This window comes from Mesoplodon bidens (assembly GCF_964165515.1).
Source record: "Mesoplodon bidens genome assembly, chromosome: 11".
Classification (NCBI taxonomy): domain Eukaryota; kingdom Metazoa; phylum Chordata; class Mammalia; order Artiodactyla; family Ziphiidae; genus Mesoplodon; species Mesoplodon bidens.
Genome location: NC_138167.1, coordinates 22,230,849 through 22,254,422, shown reverse-complemented (window position 1 = coordinate 22,254,422; position 23,574 = coordinate 22,230,849). Strand labels below are relative to the sequence as shown.

General features: G+C 37.7%; 1 protein-coding gene across 4 annotated transcripts in view; it reads right to left on the bottom strand.

The window, feature by feature from the left end:
* The window catches only part of PPFIBP1 (PPFIA binding protein 1), a 183,585-nt gene that overhangs the window by 23,756 nt on the left and 136,255 nt on the right, over nt 1–23,574 (bottom strand). For 2 of the 4 annotated variants that reach the window (XM_081249206.1, XM_081249207.1), the window contains exons 8-13: nt 20,806–20,898; nt 18,910–19,024; nt 17,149–17,181; nt 15,642–15,703; nt 12,448–12,532; nt 9,015–9,169 (exon numbers count right to left, since the gene is read on the bottom strand). In XM_081249206.1, coding sequence (XP_081105332.1) covers nt 9,015–9,169; nt 12,448–12,532; nt 15,642–15,703; nt 17,149–17,181; nt 18,910–19,024; nt 20,806–20,898 — 543 coding nt within the window. The remainder of the gene's footprint in view (nt 1–9,014; nt 9,170–12,447; nt 12,533–15,641; nt 15,704–17,148; nt 17,182–18,909; nt 19,025–20,805; nt 20,899–23,574) is intronic. The other 2 variants (XM_081249208.1, XM_081249209.1) reach the window with 1 other exon arrangement.

Sequence of the window (23,574 nt, the reverse complement as noted above, 5' to 3'; positions counted from 1 at the left end):
CTGAGTGGTATTCTCACACTGTGATACTATAAAAGGTTATAAAATGTGCAGTCTGTTAAAGTAACCAGACTGGGCACAAGATGGAGTCACTCATGCTAAGCCCCATGTTAGCAAGCCTGAAAATAACTAAATTTTCTCTGCTTGGCTCTCCCAGAAAAGGAAGGCCTAGGTCAACCAGTCAGCACTTCCGGCTCAGCACAAGTTACCTGGCTGGGCCCCAAGACCTCTCTTTGCTCCATGTAAGGAAATAACCCTGCTTTAGCCAATCAGCAAATGCCAAGTAAGACTTCACTGTTCCTGCTCCCTTCCACCTACAAAAGTCAAGGGGATGCTGCTGGAATCATGAATCGCTGAATAAAGCCAACAAGATCTTTAAAATTTACTCACTTGAATTTTGCTCCTTAACAAGTCGTATTATTATAAAACAGGAGATGACTTCACTATCATTTTTTTCAGTTTGAATCTTTATGATTCATCCTGGGCAATTTACTTAGCCACCATCCCCGTTTCCTGAAGTGCATGTACTTCCTTGGGTTCCTAATCACAGGGAAAAATAGCTACACTAGCAGACTGACCCATTCTCTTCATTTCCCAAACTTTAGGGCTTTCACTCCATGCTCAAATCACCATCCTGGCTTTTCTTTTAAAATGTGGCTGAACACCCTCAAATCATTCTTATTCCAAACTAAAAATCTGTGATTAAACTACAGTTCACATAGCAAAGACTTCTTTTGGTAAGGATATGAGATTATCTAGGTGTATCCTATGTAAAAGCAGCCTCTTTCTATAAATGTAGCACATGCCTTGGCTACCATACGTTATTTTTTTCTTTCAGTATAAATATTTAACAATTAGGGGATTTTTGATGGTGAGCCACAGCCACCCCCTGCCTCTGCAGGAGACCCTCCAATGCTAGCAGATAAAGAAACAGAAGCCAAAGACCTGTTAGCAGGAAAGTCAGCACTGGAACTCAGGACTTTTGACTGCAGAGACCACCCACACACTTCCACGTCTTCTGTCTCTCTCAAAGCACAGCCGTGCCTTCTGAAAAGAGACTGTGTGGCTGACAGGGTCTTGGTGCTCTGGCCGGGTGTCAGGCCTGAGCCTCTGAGGTAGGAGAGCCGAGTTCAGGACATTGGTACACCAGAGACCTCCCGGCCCCATGTAATATCAAGCAGCAAAAGCTCTCCCAGAGATCTCCAACTCAACACGAAGACCCAGCTCCACTCAGCGACCAGCAACCTACAGTGCTGGACACCCCATGCCAAACAACTAGCAAGACAGGAACACAACCCCACCTATTAGCAGAGCGGCTGCCTAAAATCATACTAAGTTCAAAGACACCCCAAAACACACCACCGGATGTGGTCCTGCCCACCAGAAAGACAAGATCCAGCCTCATCCACCAGAACACAGGCACCAGTCCCCTCCACCAGGAAGCCTACACAACCTACTGAACCAACCTTAGCCACTGGGGACAGCCACCAAAAACAACTGGAAATACGAACCCACAGCCTGTGAAACGGAGACCCCAAACACAGTAGGTTAAGCAAAATGAGAAGACAGAAAAACACACAGCAGATGAAGGAGCAAGATAAAAACCCAACACACCAGACAAATGAAGAGTAAATAGGCAGTCTACCTGAAAAAGAATTCAGAGTAATGGTAGTAAATGTGATCCAAAATCTTGGAAATAGAATGGAGAAAATATAAGAAACGTTTAACAAGGACCTAGAAGAACTAAAGAGCAAACAAACAATGATGGACAACACAATAAATGAAATTAAAAATTCTTTAAAAGGAATCAATACCAGAATAACTGAGGCAGAAGAATGGATAAGTGACCTGGAAGATAAAATAGCAGAAATAACTACCGCAGAGCAAAAAAAGAAAAAAGAATAAAAAGAATTGAGGACAATCTCAGAGACCTCTGGGACAACATTAAATGCACCAACATTCGAAATACAGGGGTCCCAGAAGAAGAAGAGGAAAAAAAAGGGACTAAGAAAATATTTGAAGAGATTACAGTTGAAAACGTCCCTAATATGGGTAAAGAAATAGTCAATCAAGTCCAGGAATCACAGAGAGTACCATACAGGATAAATCCAAGGAGAAAAACGCCAAGACACATATTAATCAAACTATCAAAAATTAAATATAAAGAAAAAATATTAAAAGCAGCAAGGGAAAAGCAACAATTAACACACAAGGGAATCCTCATAAGGTTAACGGAGGACCTTTCAGCAGAAACTCTTCAAGACAGAAAGGAGTGGCAGGACATATTTAAAGTGATGAAAGGGAAAAACCTACAACCAAGATTACTCTACCCAGCAAGGACCTCATTCAGATTCGATGGAGAAATCAAAACCTTTACAGATAAGCAAAAGCTAACAGGATTTAGCACCACCAAACCAGCTCTACAACAAATGCTAAAGGAACTTCTCTAGGCAGGAAACAAAAGAGAAGGAAAAGACTTACAATAACAAACCCAAAACAATTAAGAAATTGGTAATAGGAACATACATATTGATAACTACCTTAAATGTAAACGGATTAAATGCTCCAACCAAAAGACATAGACTGGCTGAATGGATACAAAAACAAGACCCGCACATATGCTATCTACAAGAGACCCACTTCAGACCTAGGGACACATACAGACTGAAAGTGAGGGGATGGAAAACAGATATTCCATGCAAATGGAAATCAAAAGAAAATTGGAGTACCAATTCTTATATCAGACAAAATAGACTTTAAAATAAAGACTATTACAAGAGACAAAGAAGGACACTACATAGTGATCAAGGGATCAATCCAAGAAGAAGAGTTAACAATTGTAAATATTTATGCACCCAACATAGGAGCACCTCAATACATAAGGCAAATGCTAACAGCCATAAAAGGAGAAATCGACAGTAACACAATAATAGCAGGGGACTTTTACACCCCACTGTCACCAATGGATAGATCATCCAGACAGAAAATAATAAGGAAATACAAGCTTTAAATGATACATTAAACAAGATGGACTTAATTGATATTTATAGGATAATCCATCCAAAAACAGCAGATTACACTTTCTTCTCAAGTGCTCATGGAACATTCTCGAGGATAGATCATATCTTGGATCACAAATCAAGGCTTGGTAAATTTAAGAAAATTGAAATCATATCAAGTATCTTTTCTGGCCAAAATGCTATGAGACTAGATATCAATTACAGGAAAAAATATGTAAAAAATACAAATATATGGAGGCTAAACAATATACTACTAAATAATCACTGAAGAAATCAAAGAGGAAATCAAAAAATATCTAGAAACAAATGACAATGAAAACATGATGACCCAAAACCTGTGGGATGCAGCAAAAGCAGTTCTAAGAGGGAAGTTTATAGCAGTACAATCCTACCTCAAGAAACAAGAAACAACTCAAATAAAAAACCTAACCTTACACCTAAAGCAATTAGAGAAAGAAGAACCAAAAAAATCCCAAAGTTAGCAGAAGAAAAGAAATCATAAATATCAGATCAGAAATAAATGAAAAAGAAATGAAGGAAATGATAGCAAAGATCAATAAAACTAAAAGCTGGTTCTTTGAGAAGATAAACAAAATTGACAAACCATTAGCCAGACTCATCAAGAAAAAAAGGGAGAAGACTCAAATCAATAGAATTAGAAATGAAAAAGGAGAAGTAACAACTGACACTGCAGAAATACAAAGGATCATGAGAGATTACTACAAGCAACTATATGCCAATAAAATGGACAGCCTGGAAGAAAAGGCCAAATTCTTAGAAAAGCACAACTTTCCGAGACTGAACCAGGAAGAAATAGAAAATTTAAACAGACCAATCACAAGCACTGAAATTGAAAGTGTGATTAAAAATCTTCCAACAAACAAAACCCCAGCACCAGATGGCTTCACAGGTGAATTTTATCAAACATTTAGAGAAGAGCTAACACCTATCCTTCTCAAACTCTTCCAAAATACAGCAGAGGGAGGAACACTCCCAAACTCATTCCATGAGGCCACCATCACCCTGATACCAAAACCAGACAAAGATGCCACAAAAAAAGAAAACTACAGGCAAACATCACTGATGAACATAGATGCAAAAATCCTCAAGAAAATACTAGCAAACAGAATCCAACAGCACATATAAAGGATCATACATCACAGTCAAGTGGGGTTTATCCCAGGAATGCAAGGATTCTTCAATATACACAAATCAATCAATATGATAAACCATATTAACACACTGAAGGAAAAAAACCATATGATCATCTCAATAGATGCAGAAAAAGCTTTTGACAAAATTCAACACATATTTATGATAAAAACTCTCCAGAAAGTAGGCATAGAGGGAACTTTCCTCAACATAATAAAGGCCATATATGACAAACCCACAGCTAACATTGTACTCAATGGTGAAAAACTGAAACCATTTCCACTAAGATCAGGAACAAGACAAGGTTGTCCACTCTCACCAATATTATTCAACATAGCTTTGGAAGTTTTAGTCACAGCAATCAGAGAAGAAAAAGAAATAAAAGGAATCCAAACTGGAAAAGAAGAAGTAAAACTGTCACTGTTTGTAGATGACACAATACTATACATAGAGAATCCTAAAGATACCACCAGAAAACTACTAGAGCTAATCAATGAATTTGGTAAGGTAGCAGGATACAAAATTAATGCACAGAAATCTCTTGCATTCCTATACACTAATGATGCAAAATCTGAAAGAAAAGTTAAGGAAATTCTCCCATTTACCACTGCAACAAAAAGAATAAAATACCTAGGAATAAACCTACCAAAGGAGACAAAAGACCTGTATGCAGAAAAAATAAGACACTGATGAAAGAAATTAAAGATGATACCAACAGATGGAGAGATATACCATGTTCTTGGATTGGAAGAATCAATATTGTGAAAATGACTATACTATCCAAAGCAATCTACAGATTCAATGCAATCCCTATCAAATTACCAATGGCATTTGTTATGGAACTAGAACAAATCATCTTAAAATTTGTATGGAGACACCAAAGACTCTGAATAGCCAAAGCAGTCTTGAGGGAAAAAAACGGAGCTGGAGGAATCAGGCTCCATGACTTCAGACTATACTACAAAGCTACAGTAATCAAGACAGTATGGTACTGGCACAAAAACAGAAAGATAGATCAATGGAACAGGATAGAAAGCCCAGAGAGAAACCCATGCACATATGGTCACCTTATTTTTGATAAAGGAGGCAAGAATATACAATGGAGAAAAGACAGCCTCTTCAGTAAGTGGTGCCGGGAAAACTGGGCAGCTACATGTAAAAGAATGAAATTAGAACACAACCTAACACCATACACAAAAATAAACTCAAAATGGATTAAAGACCTAAATGTAAGGGCAGACACTATAGAACTCTTAGAGGAAAACATAGGCAGAACACTCTATGACATAAATCACAGCAAGATCCTTTCTGACCCACCTCCTAGAAAAATGGAAATAAAAACAAAAATAAACAAATGGGACCTAATGAAACTTAAAAGCTTTTGCACAGCAAAAGAAACCATAAACAAGACAAAAAGACAACCCTCAGAATGGGAGAAAATAGTTGCAAATGAAGCAACTGACAAAGGATTAATCTCCAAATATATAAGCAGCTTGTGCAGCTCAATATCAAAAAACAAACAACCCAATCCAAAAATGGGCAGAAGACCTAAATAGACATTTCTCCAAAGCAGATATACAGATTGCCAACAAACACATGAAAGGATGCTCAACATCACTAATCATTAGAGAAATGCAAATCAAAACTACAATGAGGTATCACCTCACACCGGTGAGAATGGCCATCATCAAAAAATCTACAAACAGGGCTTCCCTGGTGGCGCAGTGGTTGGGAGTCCGCCTGCTGATGCAGGGGACGCGGGTTCGTGCCCCAGTCCGGGAGGATCCCACGTGCCGCGGAGCGGCTGGGCCCGTGGGCCATGGCCGCTGGGCCTGGGCGTCCGGAGCCTGTGCTCCGCAATGGGAGAGACCACAACAGTGAGAGGCCCGCATACCACAAAAAAAAAAGAAAAATCTACAAACAATAAATGCTGGAGAGGGTGTGGAGAAAAGGAAACCTCTTGCACTGTTGGTGGGAATGTAAATTGATACAGCCACTATGGAGAGCAGTATGGAGGTTCCTCAAAAAACTAAAAATAGAACTACCATATGACCCAGCAATCCCACTACTGGGCATATACCCTGAGAAAACCATAATTCAAAAAGAGTCATGTACCACAATGTTCACTGCAGCCCTATTTACAATAGCCAGGACATGGAAGCAACCTAAGTGTCTATCGACAGATGAATGGATAAAGAAGATGTGGCACATATATGCAGTGGAATATTACTCAGCCATAAAAAGAAATGAAATTGAGTAGTGAGGTGGATGGACCTAGAGTCTGTCATACAGAGTGAAGTAAGTCAGAAAGAGAAAAATAAATACCGTATGCTAACACATATACATGGAACCTTAAAAAAAAAAAGTTTCTGAAGAACTTAGCTGCAGGACAGGAACAAAGACACAGACATAGAGAATGGACTTGAGGACACAGGGAGTGAAAAGGGTAAGCTGGGACAAAGTGAGAGAGCGGCACTGACATATATACACTACCAAATGTAAAACAGATAGCTAGTGGGTAGCAGCCGCATAGCACAGGGAGATCAGCTTGGTGCTTTGTGTCCACCTAGAGGGGTGGGATAGGGAGGGTGGGAGGGAGATGCAAGAGGGAGGAGATATGGGGATGTATGTATATGTATAGCTGATTCACTTTGTTATACAGCAGAAACTAACACACCATTGTAAGGCAATTATACTCCAATAAAGATGTTAAAAAAAAACTATGGGATTTTTCCCTCTAAAATAGCTCTTATTCCTTAACTGATCCTTGGGTTTTTTTCCTTTCCATTTCATTGAGATATAATTGACATATAGCCACTGTACAAGTTTTAGGTGTACAGGATAACGACTCGACATACCTACACTATGATATGATTATGACAGTTGAGTTTAGTTAAACTAACATCTGTCACCTCATATAGATACCAGAAAAAAAAAAAAGAACTTTTAGAATCTACTCTCTTAGCAGCAGCTTTCAAATACACAATATAGCAATGTTAACTGTAGTCACCGTGCTGTACTTTACATCCTCAGTACTTAGTTATAGCCAGAAGTTCACACTTTTTGACTATCTTCATCCAATTCCCCTTCCCACTAGTTCCTTGTAACGGCATATTTTAGCTCTCTCTTACATTTAAAAAAGAAATGCTGTTTTCTCCTTGAATTCACTTTCATTCAATTCAAATTTCATATTCTCATTATGTAATTATGAGCAACAGATATAAAAAGTAAAGATGCCATTTGATTTCTTCTCGCTACTTACAATAAAATGTTAGAAGAGAGGTGACCAATGAAGCAACTGTTAAATATAAAGGAGCCAAGATTATTTACTTGAAAAATTAAACTGTTTCTCATTCCTAGTCACCCTAGACGGAACACTACATATTAAAATTAAGAAATGGTTTCACAGCAAAGATCAAGCACAGGTGCTGTCAGGAAAACAGTCTTAAGATGAAGCCACAGGTGTAGCTTTGCAAAGACCGGAAAATTCAAGGTGGTGCTTCTCACTGAACCTTTCAAAAAGATCAAAAACTCTAAAAACAAAGGGATATCCCATAGTGGCCTTACAGGGAACCTAAGGCAGTAAAGGGCTTTTTGTGAAGATATTTGCGGATATGCTTTTATCTAATAGAGTGGATTAGGCTCAGTAGTTGTGGCGCACGGGCTTAGTTGCTCCGCGGCATGTGGGATCTTCCCGGACCAGGGCTTGGACCCGTGTCCTCTGCGCTGGCAGGCAGATTCTTAACCACTGCGCCACCAGGGAAATCCCTCTAGTTGCTTTTTTCAAGTTTAACAAAGTCAGAGGGAAATTTTCTTCTATGATCTTTTTTAAAAAAAACTGAAAGCAGTCACTGTTTATTAACTGACCAGATTACAAAAATAATCATGGTAGACATCTTAGTTCATCCTTCTAATAGACGTATTGATCTGGTCTACCCTATTGCCAACATCTCTACCTTCTATAAAGTGGGTGGTCTTTTTCTTCACTCCACCTCATGAAGATAGTTTGAAGGGCCATAGGAAGGCGTTTGCTTCTTTGAAGCATTTTTCAACACTACAGATCCCGTAAATCAGATCCTCCATGCAGATGACGCCATATTTACCAAGAAATCAATCAGTCAATGTGTTATCTGTCAGGGCAATTTGCTTCTTTTTTTTTTTTTTGCTGTACATGGGCCTCTCACTGTTGTGGCCTCTCCCGTTGAGGAGCACAGGCTCCGAACGCGCAGGCTCAGTGGCCATGGCTCACGGGCCCAGCCGTTCCGTGGCATGTGGGATCCTCCCGGACCGGGGCACAAACGTGTCCCCTGCATCGGCAGGTGGACTCTCAACCACTGCACCATCAGGGAAGCCTGGCAATTTGTTTCTTATTGTTTTGCCATAACTACGCTTGTAGATCAGTTCACTTGCTGACCTCAGGTTTGGGTACCCCCATGCAATACATGGCTCCACAATCCCCAGCATGTTAACTGAAGTCCATCATCTTTCACAGTTACCATCACAAGTGACTAAAATAAATTTACATAATCTCACTTTACTTATTCCCTACTTATTCTTTAGGAAGTAGATTATAATCTAGTACTGAAGATGACATCCATCTCCAGGGGATTCATATGTCTTTCCTGAATTACATAAGAGGTTTTGACATTGCCCAAGTGTTTATTTATTAATAAAGAGAGGGAAAAAACACACATTTCAAATAAAGACCCGGAGGTCACAATAATTGCCAGGACAAAGCAAGTCAGTAATCCAACTGAGAAAAGAACCCATGTCTTTGATGTTATCAATGGCACTTTCAACGACAGAGTCTCTTTAAGATGAAGAAACAACTGAGTCTATAAATACCTCTTCTGGAGCACTTGTGTTAAATGGGTCATGACTGGGAGATCCCATTACTGGCGTAGATGACAGGTTTTTCTCCAGATCGCTAAAGCCCTGTGCGTCCAGCAAAGTGGAGAAGGAACTGGAAGGGAGCAGGTCTTCAAAGTCACCATCTTGGCCTAAGCAATGACAAAGCGGAAAGTGGACACAAGCAGCTTTTCATTTTTTACTTTTGGAGGAAGATAAGAATCCCAGTTATCTTGAATATAAAAAATTTTCTGATCCTTAAAAATCAAAGAGTCAACTCCTGGCATCACTTGAAGAACAACAACGTGGGACCTAGGAAACAGCATCTTCAACTGTGAGCACCTAAGGCCCAGGGACTCTCGGGCCACATGAGTATCCAGTAGTGGTATTAGAAGAGGTATTAATTACTAGTGGTTTAATAGACGCAATCATAGACTCACAGCATTGATGTTAAAAGTTAACATAGTCCAACAACCCTCCTGTAATTCTGTGTCAACATTTGGGGCTTTATAACTTTCAGTTCAGAAATAACCCTGAATAAATAAGCTGAGGAATACCAGTGGTACAACAAAACTGATTCTGAACAGCAACAAAGTCACCATTTAGACAACTCCATTTTCATCGCTACTGTTGCTCTTGAAAAATCGTAGAAAGGAAAAAAGGAAAAGAAGGAAAAATAGATGACCCTTTGATCCCTCTTAAGAGGATCCTTTTTTGCCATTCATTTCATTTTACAGTAGAAAGAATGGCCTAATGGAGAGAAGGAACCACATAACCAGCAAACCAGCAACTCTGAGAATTTTTTTACATCTCTAGAAATGAAAAGGATTAAGTGCTGAACAACAGTGCCAGATATTCTTTTTTTACAAACAGAATGGTCCTTCCAACTATTCTCTGAATAATACAAAATGGCAAATCATATACTTGTTTAAAGATACTAACTAGACATAACTTCTTAATTTAGGTTTTTATTAGATATTTGCTCTAATTTTATTAGAATTTAGGTATTCTTAAAATTCCCTGAGGATTATCTAAATAAATATAAATCCTAGTGAGAAATCACTGTTTACATAACTCTTCAATAGAACACGACATAATTTTCAATGGTTTATAAACATCTATCCTGCTGTACACGGTTAAAAACTATCTCTTTTAATTATATATTTATACGCATAGAAAAAAAAGGCCAGAAAGAATTACATGAAAATGCCAGCAATGATCATGCCAGTGCAATTTTGACTGATTTTTTTACCCTTTTTATCTGTTTTCCAAGTGTCTTACAATGTAGTCTAATTACAGAAATCAATCTGCTCTTCCTTGATTTTTAAATATTAGAATTATAGTGTTGAGATTCTATAAAATCAAACAATGTTTTAAATGCTATGACTATGCAAAAATTAATTACTTGAGAATTTGCAATGTTCCTTAGAAGAGAGACTCCTGTGAAGGTTTAGAAAATGGTGAGTGATAAGAATTGTCATAAGTCTACACTGATAATTAGAGGTTCATTTGCTCATTCAGATATTTATAAAGTCTTAATACTAGGCCTTCTGGACAAAAAGATGAAGATCCATTTTTTTCAAAGATCCTGGTCTAAAGCAGCATTTTCTTTCTTTGTGAACCCATCAAGATTAAAATTTCAAAATCCGAGTGTCCCATGAGTACCTTCCAAAAGACTTATTTATTTCCAGCACTTACTTTTTTTTTTAATAGCTACTGATATGTGTAATTCTAGGTAATTTCTTTTTTTTTTAAACATCTTTATTGGAGTATAATTGCTTTACAATGGTGAGTTAGTTTCTGCTTTATAACAAAGTGAATCAGTTATACATATACATATATCCCCATATCTCTTCCCTCTTGTATCTCCCTCCCTCCCACCCTCCTTATCCCACCCCTCTAGGTGGTCACAAAGCACCGAGCTGATCTCCCTGTGCTATGCGGCTGCTTCCCACCAGCTATCTATTTTACATTTGGTAGCCAGCACTTACTTTCAAAGCAAATAACCCCAACTAGGCAGTGCTAATGAACAAGAGAACTTTCAAAGTTCTTCGCATTTTTGTGTGTTTTGAATGACCCCCAAAGCTTTGCCACATTTGTGGATGGCCAACTGGCCCATCAGCAGATAAAATAATAATAAACACAACAAAATGCATACTAACTTTACCTAGATGTTTTACAGATTTTTAAAAAACACATTCAAAGCTGAACACAATCCTCCTCAACCACTTCCATGTTCCTTCTCTAGGCTTCCCCCTCTTTTTTTTTTTTTTTTTTTGCGGTACGCGGGCCTCTCACTGTTGTGGCCTCTCCCGTTGTGGAGCACAGGCTCCGGATGCGCAGGCTCAGCGGCCATGGCTCATGGGCCCAGCCGCTCCACGGCATGTGGGATCTTCCCGGACCGGGACACGAACCCGTGTCCCCTGCATCGGCAGGCGGACTCTCAACCACTGCGCCACCAGGGAAGCCCTGGCTTCCCCCTCTTGATAAACGGAACCATCATCTGCTAGTTGCTTCAGTCAGAAATGTTGATCTTTCTTGATGCCTTCTTCTTCTTCACTCTCCTAATCTAATTCATCACACTATTGAGTTGATTCTAACACCAAAATACAGTTCCAATCAGCACCATCAGATCTTCCCACTGCAATACTGCAAGGGCCCCTTGATTGACTTCCCATCCTTCCAACACTGCTGGAATAGTCCCAGCGGTCCATAGTCCACGATGGTCCATTTGTCACAAAAATCATGCGGTTGACTTGTTCAGACCATTCAGTGGATCCTTCTGGGCTCAAATAAGAGCTGAACTCCTCACTTTGCATGACCCGGCCGTGCTCACCTCTATTATCTCATCTTGTCTCACTCTCCCCCCTGCTCACTACCTTCTAGGTACACTGGTCTCCTTTCGTTTCTTTTTTTTTTGCAGTACGCGGGCCTCTCACTGCTGTGGCCTCTCCCGTTGCGGAGCACAGGCTCCGGACGCGCAGGCTCAGCGGCCATGGCTCATGCGCCCAGCCGCTCCGCAGCATATGGGATCCTCCCGGACCGGGGCACGAACCCGTGTCCCCTGCATCGGCAGGCGGACTCTCAACCACTGTGCCACCAGGGAAACCCTCCTTTTGTTTCTTAATAAACACACCAAGGTCTTCCTTCCCCGAGGCTCTTGCAGGTGATGTCCTTCTTTCTCTCTGCAATGTTACCTAATCAACTCCGTGGAGAGGCTCTCTCTGGGCAACCAATCAACAGTGTACTCATCAGCCAACACACTTTCTGGCAGAGAACAGATGCCTAATAACATCACTGAATGAATGAAATGGACCACCTAACTTGAAATAATGGATATACTTCATGAAAGAAATTGAGGCCAAATGTAAAAAAGTTCATAGCCACTTAAAAATCAAGTAAAGCAGAAAAGTCTTTAGAGCTACACTACCTTTTTTACCTTGGGCCAGTACCACTGTATCTTGCATTTTCTTGTACCTGTTCAGGCACTGTCGAAGATCTTCTATTTTCCGATCCTATTAGTGAAATAAATTATCATCTTTAATATTATGATTTTAAAACAACAAAAGTAATTGTGACACAAAGAATAAGTAGACATGAATTATTTACATTATTCAAAGAATACTTCTAAACTTTAGTAAAACTGGTAATGTTCAGAATATTTTGCCTACGTACATCAGAGACATAGAAAAAGTACCTCTAAATTTAGAGATCCTATCCTTCAGCTGCCATCTTTAAAAAACAAAAACAAAACAAGGTAATAAGATACAAAACAAACAAAAAAAAAAAACAAGAAAAAAATCAACTTCCTTTACTCCCCTAAGTCAGAGCTTGAAAGAAAGATCTACACCTGCTATCTTTACCAGCTGCCATTAATCACCATCTGGCTTTTCCCTTCTCCAAACACTCCACCAAAGCTGCTTCAATTAGTGATCAGTGACCTTCTCTTTACTAAAAACAATGGACACTTTTCATCCTTTTTCTAATTTGACTTCTAGATGGCACTTGATTGACCCCCACTCTTTCCTTCGTTCACTTTTCTCTCCACTCTTTCTTTTCTTCTGTTTTGATTTGTTAATTCCTTGACCAGATAAACATTCTACTTCCATAACCCCCACTATCTTCCCAACCCAGAATATAAAATGTTAGAGTTTCAACGTGTTGTCTTTTACCCTCTTCTCTCTTCCCAGGCCCTCAGTGTGGTAAATTATAAAAATGGGCTCCCTAGCTTCCCCAACATGGATTTGGGGCACGGCCATGTGACTTGCTTTGGCCAATGATATATAACTAATGTGGTTCAAAGCAAAGGCTTGAAAAGTATTTGCACATTGGGGCTTGCCCTTTCTTGCTGCCCTAGGGAACCCTGAGGCCACTACATGAAGAAGCATAGGTTAGTCTACTGGAGGATGAGAGACCATTTGGAGAAGAGACAACCTAGCTGGGGTCAACCTAGACCAGTCAATCACCGGACATGTGAGTTACACCATCTTAAACCATCCAGCCCCATTCCAGCCACCGGCTAATGGTAGAGATCAGCAAAGCCAGCCTAGACTAGAAGAGCAATCTAGCCCACCTACAAAAGTATGAGAAATAATAAATGTGATTTATCATGGAGCAAAAGCAAACTGACACGTGAACTATAGTTTTGTCCCCACTTCAACTCTACATTTCTCCCAAAATTGATGGGGCTCACTCCCCACCAATCTATAATCCTACATTAATCCTAAAATTTAGATTGATTTTCCAATTTTCTATGAGAAATCTCCTTGTAATGTCCCATGAACACATCAAATTGAGTACATCTAAAATGAAGCTCATTATTTGCCTCCAGTATCTCAGTCTCTGCTTGGATTCCCTTAACTTTTATGGGCACCATCATTCACCCCACTGCTCAAACCAGAAACTTACTCCCAAATCCAAAGATTTAAAAATCTTGTCGACCTGTGAATTTCTCTAAAATCCCTTCCCTCTTTACCACTTCACTGCCATTGCCTTATTTCAGCCCGTCTTCATTTCTCACCTATTTCAACAGCCTCTTAATTCTTTTGTCTTCATTCTCCCTCCCTTATTCTTGCTTCCATTCTGCCACTGGAGTTAGCTTTCCAACATGGCAATTTAATTATCTCACTGTCCAAGGTCTAAAGCTGAGAACCCAAATCATTACATCATTAGCCTCACCATAGCACTCTCTCATAGACCCAACTCCTCCACCTGTATCTCCTGCTCCAGAACTTTCCCAGCACGCACTGGCTGTTTCAAGCCTTGGTTTTGAGACACATTTTCACTCATGGATCCTTTGCCCAGAATCCTTCATTTTCCTGATGAATGACTCTTTGCTCTCCCTCAGAATTTGCCCAAATATGTCCTCTTTGAAGACTTCTTGGAACCACCAAGAAGTTACGTCACTCTTGCTGCTCCTAGAGAAGTTTGAGCATTTAGTAAGCCCTCATTCAACACTGGGAGTTTCATTTGTTATTGTTGCTTTTTGAGGGAGAGAAATTAAAACAAAATGAATTTTAGTGATTTTTTTTCACATTAAATCTATGTGGGCAGCTTGTTAATGACTTTTTTTTTTTTTTTGATGTGGGGAAGACTAGCAAAAAGAAACCTATATATGGGTAGGTGGGTAGGAGAAAGAGTTTATTTCCATTGAATAAAAATATTCCAAGAATAAAAAAGAATGAAAGGCAATAAATAAATAAATAAATATACAAACAGAGTAGGCAAGAAAGAATTAGAGAAAGAAGCTTATGATGAGAGAAAAAGATCAAGACAAAGTTCTTTGGCATTTGCTTGGTTTTTATTTCCTTGAAATTACTCTTTTCGTGGGAAAATGTCTCCTTGTTCTATTCATTAAAGAACACAGGGGGAGAGCAGTTCTGATGACAGGAGCTGAACCTGCCTGCTGGGTATATGGCTGGTCAGGGAAGACAAGAAGAAGCATGTTTCCTTAGTAGGGTCCCTGCATCCCTGCTCTTAGCAGGATGAAGTAAGGAGAAGCAACAGCTGGAGGAAAGGCCCTCTTGGAGACCTTAGCATTAGGTCAGCATAGCTAAAACAAAGCCGAGTGCCATCCTTGATTACATGGTGCCTGTGCTTGTTTCCTGGTATCTCACCATCAGGAGAGCAGAGATAATCCCAGATGTGAAAGAGGCCAGGAGTGTGAAGGAAATAACATGTTCCTAGAGAAGAAAATCAACATGATCATGAAGCTAAAGTTGCCATGGCTACCTCCTTCAGAGTTCATAGGGCAGTCCAGAATTTCCAGGGACCACAGAAAGGATGTACTATGGCCTGTATCCTTTGTCTCATTTGTCACCTGAACATAAAGAGCTGATCTGATAACCTGAACATTTTCTAAATTCAAGGCAGTGGGCGGGAGGGGTAGATTCTCAGTGGAGCCAGTGCTGCTGGTCTCCATTCCTGTCTGTGCAGCACAAGTACATCTATGACCCGCCCTCCGAGAGCAGGCCCACTTGGGCAGGAAGGGAGAATGCTTGCCCCTTAATGTCAGCTGCATTTAGGCGATGTTCTTTCAAACTGGGATATCTGATGAGAATGTATCGAATGATAAAAATGATGTTATTACACATCCAAATAAACACTTAAATTTCATCTAGTTACCTTTTCTTCATTTGCTGCCATCAAAGACTCCACAGCCTTTTTCATTTTTTGTACTTCAATATCTGAAATATCACAACATCAAATCAGAAGTCTGTTTAGTTAACTTGTGTGACAATAACAAGAATCTACTGACTCTTCAGATTGAAATGTTGCAAGGTAAAGATGTTAATAATTTGTTCCGCTTTCTTTTTTTTTTTTAAGGCACATTTACCATTCATATTCTCTTTCAGGGAAAACCTGAAAAATGAACACTTTATAACTCACCTTAATAGTCATCATTCCAGAAAGAAAACAACTACCCTCTCTCAAAGCAAAAACAAAATCCTCTTAAGAACACTGAAGATGAAATTTCAGTGCTATAACAATAAAAATACAGAGTTTTCAAAGAAGAAACTTATAAAGCAGGTGAAAGCAATGAATGGTGTATATATGACAAAAGCAGAGAAAATGATGTTCGGTTATAACCAAGATGGAGACACAAATGGTAAGAGCCTGAAGGAACGTGATATTTACGTGAGTATCATGCTAAGAAGCTGGCTGTAGGTTCCATACAGAAGAATAACAAGTACTTTGCTTCATCTATAAGCTTCATTTCCAGTCTATTTTAAAACGTTTTTCAACAATACTATTTTAAAAGGCCAAAGTAAGTGATTCTCCTTAAAATGTGATATTCAAATACAAAAGCATGTTACTTTAGTAATAAAAAACCAAACATTTTAAATATGGAAAGTCGACCCAAAATGAAATCACAAATTAAAAAAATTGAAACAGAGGAAAAAGTTCAGCTAAAGTTGTCAGCTTTTGAGGACCAAAAAATACTACTGAAGGTAAATTTTAAAACAGTGGTGCATCATTCAGCTCTGATACAATACTTTCAATTAAGGTATACTGTTTAGGAACTGCTTTTCTTTTTCTTTTTTTTTTTTAATGGCAAATTCCCTTAAGAACTTAATGTCTGGAGGAAAGTCCGCTAAGGCTTTATCTTTACACTGCATTAAATCTAGTCTCTGTTAGTCAGCCTGGGTACAATTTCTTTTGTAACACAAGAGGATATGTTTATAGAAGCCCTTAATATAGGTCTCAGTGAAAAAGTGGGCTACAAAACATTGGAAAACAAAAGCAAAGTTCAAAATAATCTTCAACTGTGGTAAACCGTAAAAACAGTAGGTTTTCATAGGAGTATAAACATTATTTTCTCCTCGGACCCTGTACCTACTGGGCCACGGAGAAAAACGCTGCCTCACCTCCACCACTCTGAGCGCTCTGGTATATCCTGCAGAGCAGAAGGGCTGAACCAGGAACAATAAGCAAAACGGTCTTTTACTCCTTGTTTTATTGTTTGTTTATTTGCCCTCTATTTTGTACACTCTGAAGAAATGGGGAGCTTATTGATGAAGCAATTTTACACCTCTGGGGAGAGAAATGTTTTAAAAACACATGCAAAGAACAGTCCAAGTAGTACTTTTGGTGAATGTAAAGGCTGATGGAAATACACCAAAAACCTTACTTTTGTCTTTGAGCTTCTTTTTAAAATTTTCATCTGTGCAGGAAAACCCATCGAATTGGAAGTTAGCATACATTACAACAATAAGTAATATTTTAAAAGCACTATTATCTGGTCTCCTTTTACCTAAAATAAAGAGACTCTAACCTCATAAAACTGAATATTAAGCATTATTTTCTGACTTTAGGACTGATACTACAATATAATATGCCCTCTGTGAGGTTAGAAAGAGAACCTAATGTTAATCAGAAGATGTAAATCTGAGTTACTACCTCTGTTACTTCATCTTTCTGAATTTTGATTTTCTTGTATTAAAATTGGGCCTTCGGAGTACGAGTGCTTCTTACACTAACTGTGATGGAAAACCAGCTAATGTTGCATTGGTTGTTTTTTACATTTCCATTACAGTCTGATATGTGACCCTCCTGAATGTGATTAGGACATTGCTTATGTCATAGTCATCTCACTGCTCAAGTTCAACAACACTGAAGTGGTCCATCTCCTGTTCACCAAGATGAGTCCACTGATCACGCAGGTAGATGTTATGTCAACATCAGATTCCATGAAGTTTCTAAACACTTGCTCTTAATGCCTGGCTGTGTACTGCTAACAAGTGGTTCACAGACCAGTGCTAGTCCTCAGATCCGACTTTGGGTAGCATTACTCTAACATAGCCAACATAGCCTCTATGATTCCATTTTTTTCCTTAGAATCTTGAAAGCATGACTTGTCTGTGAGTGTCCTTGAAGAACATACATTCTACACATGCCAAAATAGAGGGGAAAAATCCATTTCCTTCAATGTTGGATGAATTGAGTTTTCTGATGGACAGGGGATTGTGATACCTACAGGTAAATAAAACCAGGGTATTCTAGAGCCTAGAAGACTTTGGAGGTAATCTAATTCAAGCCCCTCATTGTACAGACAATAATAGATAAAATAGACAAAATAGATAAAGCAATAGATAAAAATGTACCAAATCTACACTAACTGGAATTTGTTCTGTTTTGAATGAGTCCGAAGTTGCTTTTGCCATATCATTCGTTATAACAAAGAAAGGTTAAATTTGACCGAGTGTTGTCAGATGTTACAGGCATATATATTTCCAAATATAATTTTTTAAAAACCCACATTTCATTCAAGTTATTTTCTAGCAGGTATAACCTACATTATGAAAAATTACAGTCCATATAATGTCCAGGACAAACCTCCTCAATTTATGAAAACAATTTTTTGGATAAATTCATACAGTTTTCCCAAAACAGAATTAACCTATTTTGCTTTCTAGAAGGTTGAGGGCTCAATGCATGATAAGAAATGTTCATTAACTTTCCAAAGATACAGAGCCTTCCCTCTCTCCTCTCAAAAAGGCAGGCAAGGTTCCTAAATGCTTTACTTTATGTTGTCTCAAGTTCAGTTCAGAGGGAAATAATCTTGGGACATAGTTTTGTTTCCTTTTAATTCTTTCTGACACTTCCTTGTATTGCAATTTGGACATCATGGGAATTTACCATGTAGTAATCTAAAATAAAGTCCCACTAAAGTACAGAGGTGCCCTCTCCAGCTGCTCAAGAGGAAGTTAACAGATGCCCAAGCACAGTAAAGAGGCTTGGAGGAGTCCCTGCAGTCCTGGGCCCAGATGGCTTCTGCTATTCCTCTCTCTCTTAGATGCTAATGGTACACATCATCTAACATCAGTTTCTTTTATAGATCTTGGACGACTTTAACAAAATAAGAGAACAAATGTTAAATACATATTCCTACCTCGATCAAGAATTTCAATCCCTTCTCCTTTCATCTTGCAAACCAATTTTTCTTGTAGTCTTTTTACTTCAGATTCCTTCTCTTCCAGCTGTTCTTTTAGAGATGCCAGTTCCTCCTACAAATGATAAATTCATTTAAAAAGAGTAGATTATGACTAAAAGGGAATATTCAGAGAGTCTGTTAACTCTTAAGTCAATAATTAGTTTTTGTGAATGAAACAAAAAACTACAAGAATTTAGACGCAAACTTCAGAAATCAGACAGTGGCAATGATAAGCAGGAAGCAAGACAATTAATAAAAGTACAACTTATAATAATTATGGTATAATTATTTCAAGTTTCCTTGTGACCAAATTAAAAATAAATCTTTTAAAGTGTGATTAGGACTAGGGCAGCCCTAAGGTTTAAATCTTATGTTAAGTAAAAAATCTGAACAAGTTAATCAAGGAAGATAATCAAATTAGATGCTTAGTGTCATACAAGCAAAACAAAATGCAAATTGGAAAATAATATATTAGACTTGCTTGACATTTATTCAGCATTTCAAGATGGCACTCATGTTCCCTGGACAAGATAGAGCTTAATTAGTGGGTAAGGTAGCACGCGATGAACAACTTTAGTCAAATCATGGGACTAAATAATTCACCCTCATCACTAAGGTAAAAGAATAGAATCTCCTACAACAATGGAAAAAAAGAGATTTAGAAAACAGATTTTAAGTCTTTTTTTTTTAACTACACAACTATTTAAGACCCCAAATCCAATGTGCTATCTATCTACTAATGTTTGTTTTCATTTCATTTTGGTAAAGAATTAGCTTTGACAAATTTAAGTTTTGCTGGCTTTATTTAACCCAAGAAATAAAGCTATGCAACGTTAATAAGTGCACTTTTATTTTTCTTAATATAGTTTCAGTCTCTAAAGATAAGTACTATGTTTAGTATTATGAGAAGATGTAGCTCTCCAATGGAGCTAAGAAGTTGGCCCTATAATTTTTGTTTATGGTAGGAATGGACACCAAATACAAGGAATTTTCAGTAGCACTGGCAAAAAGTGCTGCTTGTTCTCACTGTGCTTCTATGCAGTAACTTCTACTCACTGCCAGGACAGAGTTAACCGATGTACACATTTACTGTCAAGAAGGAAGAAAACAGTGTCTACTATTGATACCAGAGTTCTTTCACAGGTGAATTGCTGCAATTATTTTACCATGCTTGAATCTCAGATAGTCCAAGAGAGTGAGATTTAATTTATAAACGAATACTTTTATTTTACCTGCTTATTGTTTTTCACTATTTCATATGTTTCTGAAAACAATATTAGGGATCTTATCGTCCCTCTAATCAGCTTTAAACATATTTTTAAAGAACAGATGACACACACACAAAATGAATGCACACACCACTAAAAACACCACCACAGCAAAACAACACAAGTCAGAAAGCAACAGGCCATGGACCCCATTACCCAAGGTCTACTACACCTTCAGGGACTCCCACTTTTGTTCCATCCGCTGCTTTTCATACTGCATCTGACCCACCTTGATTTTCATGCTAGAAAGTTTGGCCATTAAAGACTGGTAGAGAGACAGGAGTGAAAGAAAACTACAGATAGAAAAAGACAAGCTAAGTAACCAAGAAAACAGTATCAGTTTATAAAGGAGGTTAGATAATTAAGAGAAATGACAGGCTATGTTCTATCAGATTAGTTAAACCCTGATTCTTATTCAGAACAGTAGTGTTTAAATTCAAGATGGTCTCCAGCTTGGGGAAAAACTTCATTCCCTTGTAAAATGCCTTCTGTATCATATACTAAGTAGAACATGTATTTTATTTATATTATTGATTGTAGATAGTGAGCCATTTATATAAAAATTTTTGCCATTGTGAGAACTTACTTTGGTAGATTTCAGCTTTTTTTCATTCTGAAGTCTTTCATTGTCCATTTCACTGACTCTTAACCTCAAATCACTGATCTCCTGCATTAGCCCCTGTCCAAAAAGCGACAAGGAAATACATTAGGAAAGCAGTAACACACTTATCTACCAAAATAGCAGCTTGGAAATCTTCAGTCAATAGCTCCTGAGTTAAAGCTGGATGAATGAGATCAGACAAATGAAAATGAATGTGTCTCCTTGAGAATTAAAGCATCTTTCCATTGAAAACATTGCCTCTGCCCTAAAATGATGGGATTGATTATGAAAGTGAAAGGTGACTAAAATTTTAAGAAATGTAGCTGATCGCTTACTATCATTGAGCAAATATTTCGAGACTAAAAATCACTATATGCACTCTTATCTTTTAAAATAAACCAGAGAAATTTTCTTTAGTAAAGTCGTTTACTTTTAGAGACTTTTCAGTGATATATGGGTATTTATAAAAATACTTTAATAATTTGTTAATTTTTCTACCAAAAAATAGCTTGTTCATCAGCCCAATCTTGGAGAATCAAATGAAATTTAAACACTTTAGACCAAGGATTCACAACTTGAGGGTAGATGAGGGCCTTATCATTTACAAATATATTCAGTATCATAATAATTTTATATTTGGAAAATGAAAAAGAAAGCAATCCTAATGTTTTCATAATACAAATACAATCATACAACTTTTCTACTTTTATTTAAAAAAAACTAATTTGCTTATAAAATTTGTCTAAATATTCTGAGCAATAGTGACATATCTTTGTCCAGAGCCCAGAGAATAGGAAATGAGAATGTGAAACAATACCAACTTATCCAAAAGGAGGGCTCAAATACTCTGTGAAGACTTTTTTTTTTTTAACCACAAGGCATGAAGACCCCACCAATGGTTAACGTGCTTTTGTTCCTTTCTTTTCAAAACATTTATTCCTGAGTCACAGATTCATAGACGGAAAAGAATTACACAAGAATACTGTAAAAAACAAATAGAACAATGCAATAAGAAATAAAACGTTTTTATTGAGGGATTATTCTAAACTTCTAAGGGTAAGAATTAATCTCACAGGGGCTAGAAAAAAGGATGCTGTTGTGAAATACATTTCTCAGAAAACCTACAAGCTTTTAAATTGTAGTTTCTTGTAAAAGGGGGAAAACTACTACCTAGTATTATATAATAATTACTTATTAATATTAATTATAATTACTATTAATACAATGTTTCAATAAGAGGATGTCTATTTTCTCCTTTTATGAATGAGGTAAATAACTGCTTGACATCATTTAATAACATTTTAGTTGTGAGTCCTTATGTACAAGTTCAGAATTCAAGTTCAAGGAAAAAGTCAGTTTCTCCCATTTATTTATCTCCTACTTATTAACCATCTTTGCATAATATGAATTCTTAGTAGCCTTTCTTAATCAATCTGGTCTTTCTTATATATATTTTCCCACTTTCTTATTGGTAAAAAACAGCTTTGAATTCTATTGGATTGTTGTATTTTACCACTTCCTTTAGAAATAGTGGCAATTTGTAAAGAAGAAGAAACAAATGAAGAAAATAGAGTTATAAATTGAGGTCATTTTTCTACTAAAAAAACCCCACCCAATCATCCTTTGTGGCAACACTATAAATATGAACATAAATTTCTAATCTGAAAGAAGTCTTGTCTTCCCATGAAAAGTCAAGCTGGAAAATCTGGAAGTAGCTCCTTAATATGAAACTTTTAAAAATGTAATACAAATTATTTCCAACTAACTTCTTATCAGAAGTTCAGTACTGCTTTAAAAAGAAAATCCCTGTTATCTTTTCCTTTTCAGAAAACTCTTCAGGGCTCCACAGAAACTCATTTCTGATATCTGTATTCTTAACACAAGGGGGCACCATTGAACGATGCCAAACATCTATCAGTACTTCCTGGGACAGGCAAGCCCTCAATCTTCCAAAGCTTCAAGACTCTTACCCCCAGTCTTTTGGAAGTATCTATACTTCTTCCCCCCACTCCAATGTTTTCTTAGAAATTAATCTCCAAATAATCTAAAATTCTAAGACAATGAGCATTCTATGCTCATTCTAAGAAAATAAGCATATTCAATTTTAATTTTTTTAGTTTTAATTTTGAAGACTACTTTATTTTCATGTTTAACAAAGTTTATCATATATCCCATAATCTCTGAGTATGTGCATGCTATATTTTAACAATAGTGTTGAATGTTTATTAGAAAATTATCAGGGATTACTACAAGTTTGATAACAAGATCACCTTGCATATGATTGAGAGAATGCACGAGTGAAGCAAGGAAACCCGAAAAAAAGGATTTATAAAAAATGCAGACAAACTCAAGAGATGTAGATATTGCTCTGGGGTCTTACAAAAAAAAAAAAATCCTAAAACGGCTACTTCAATTTAGTCCCAATATTTGGTTAACATCTCATATCCAAATTAACCACAGTTGTGCCGGTTAAGACTTTCCCTAAACTTTGTGTGTATAATAAGGTCACCTCTTAATGCCCCAAAACTATAAACTTCTTTCCTGACACCAGAGTTAGCTCCACTGCCATGTTATCCATCTGTTGACTGAATTCTATCAATGTGTTCTGTAGCAGCTGTGGAGTCAGGGAAAGACAGAAGGGAAAAGAGGAAATACCCAAACAGACTTTTAAAGAAAGCACAAAAGCTAGAATTTTAATGAAAGTAGGTAACTTCCTAAGTTTTGTTTTAAAAGCCCCAGTCTCAATTAAATGAA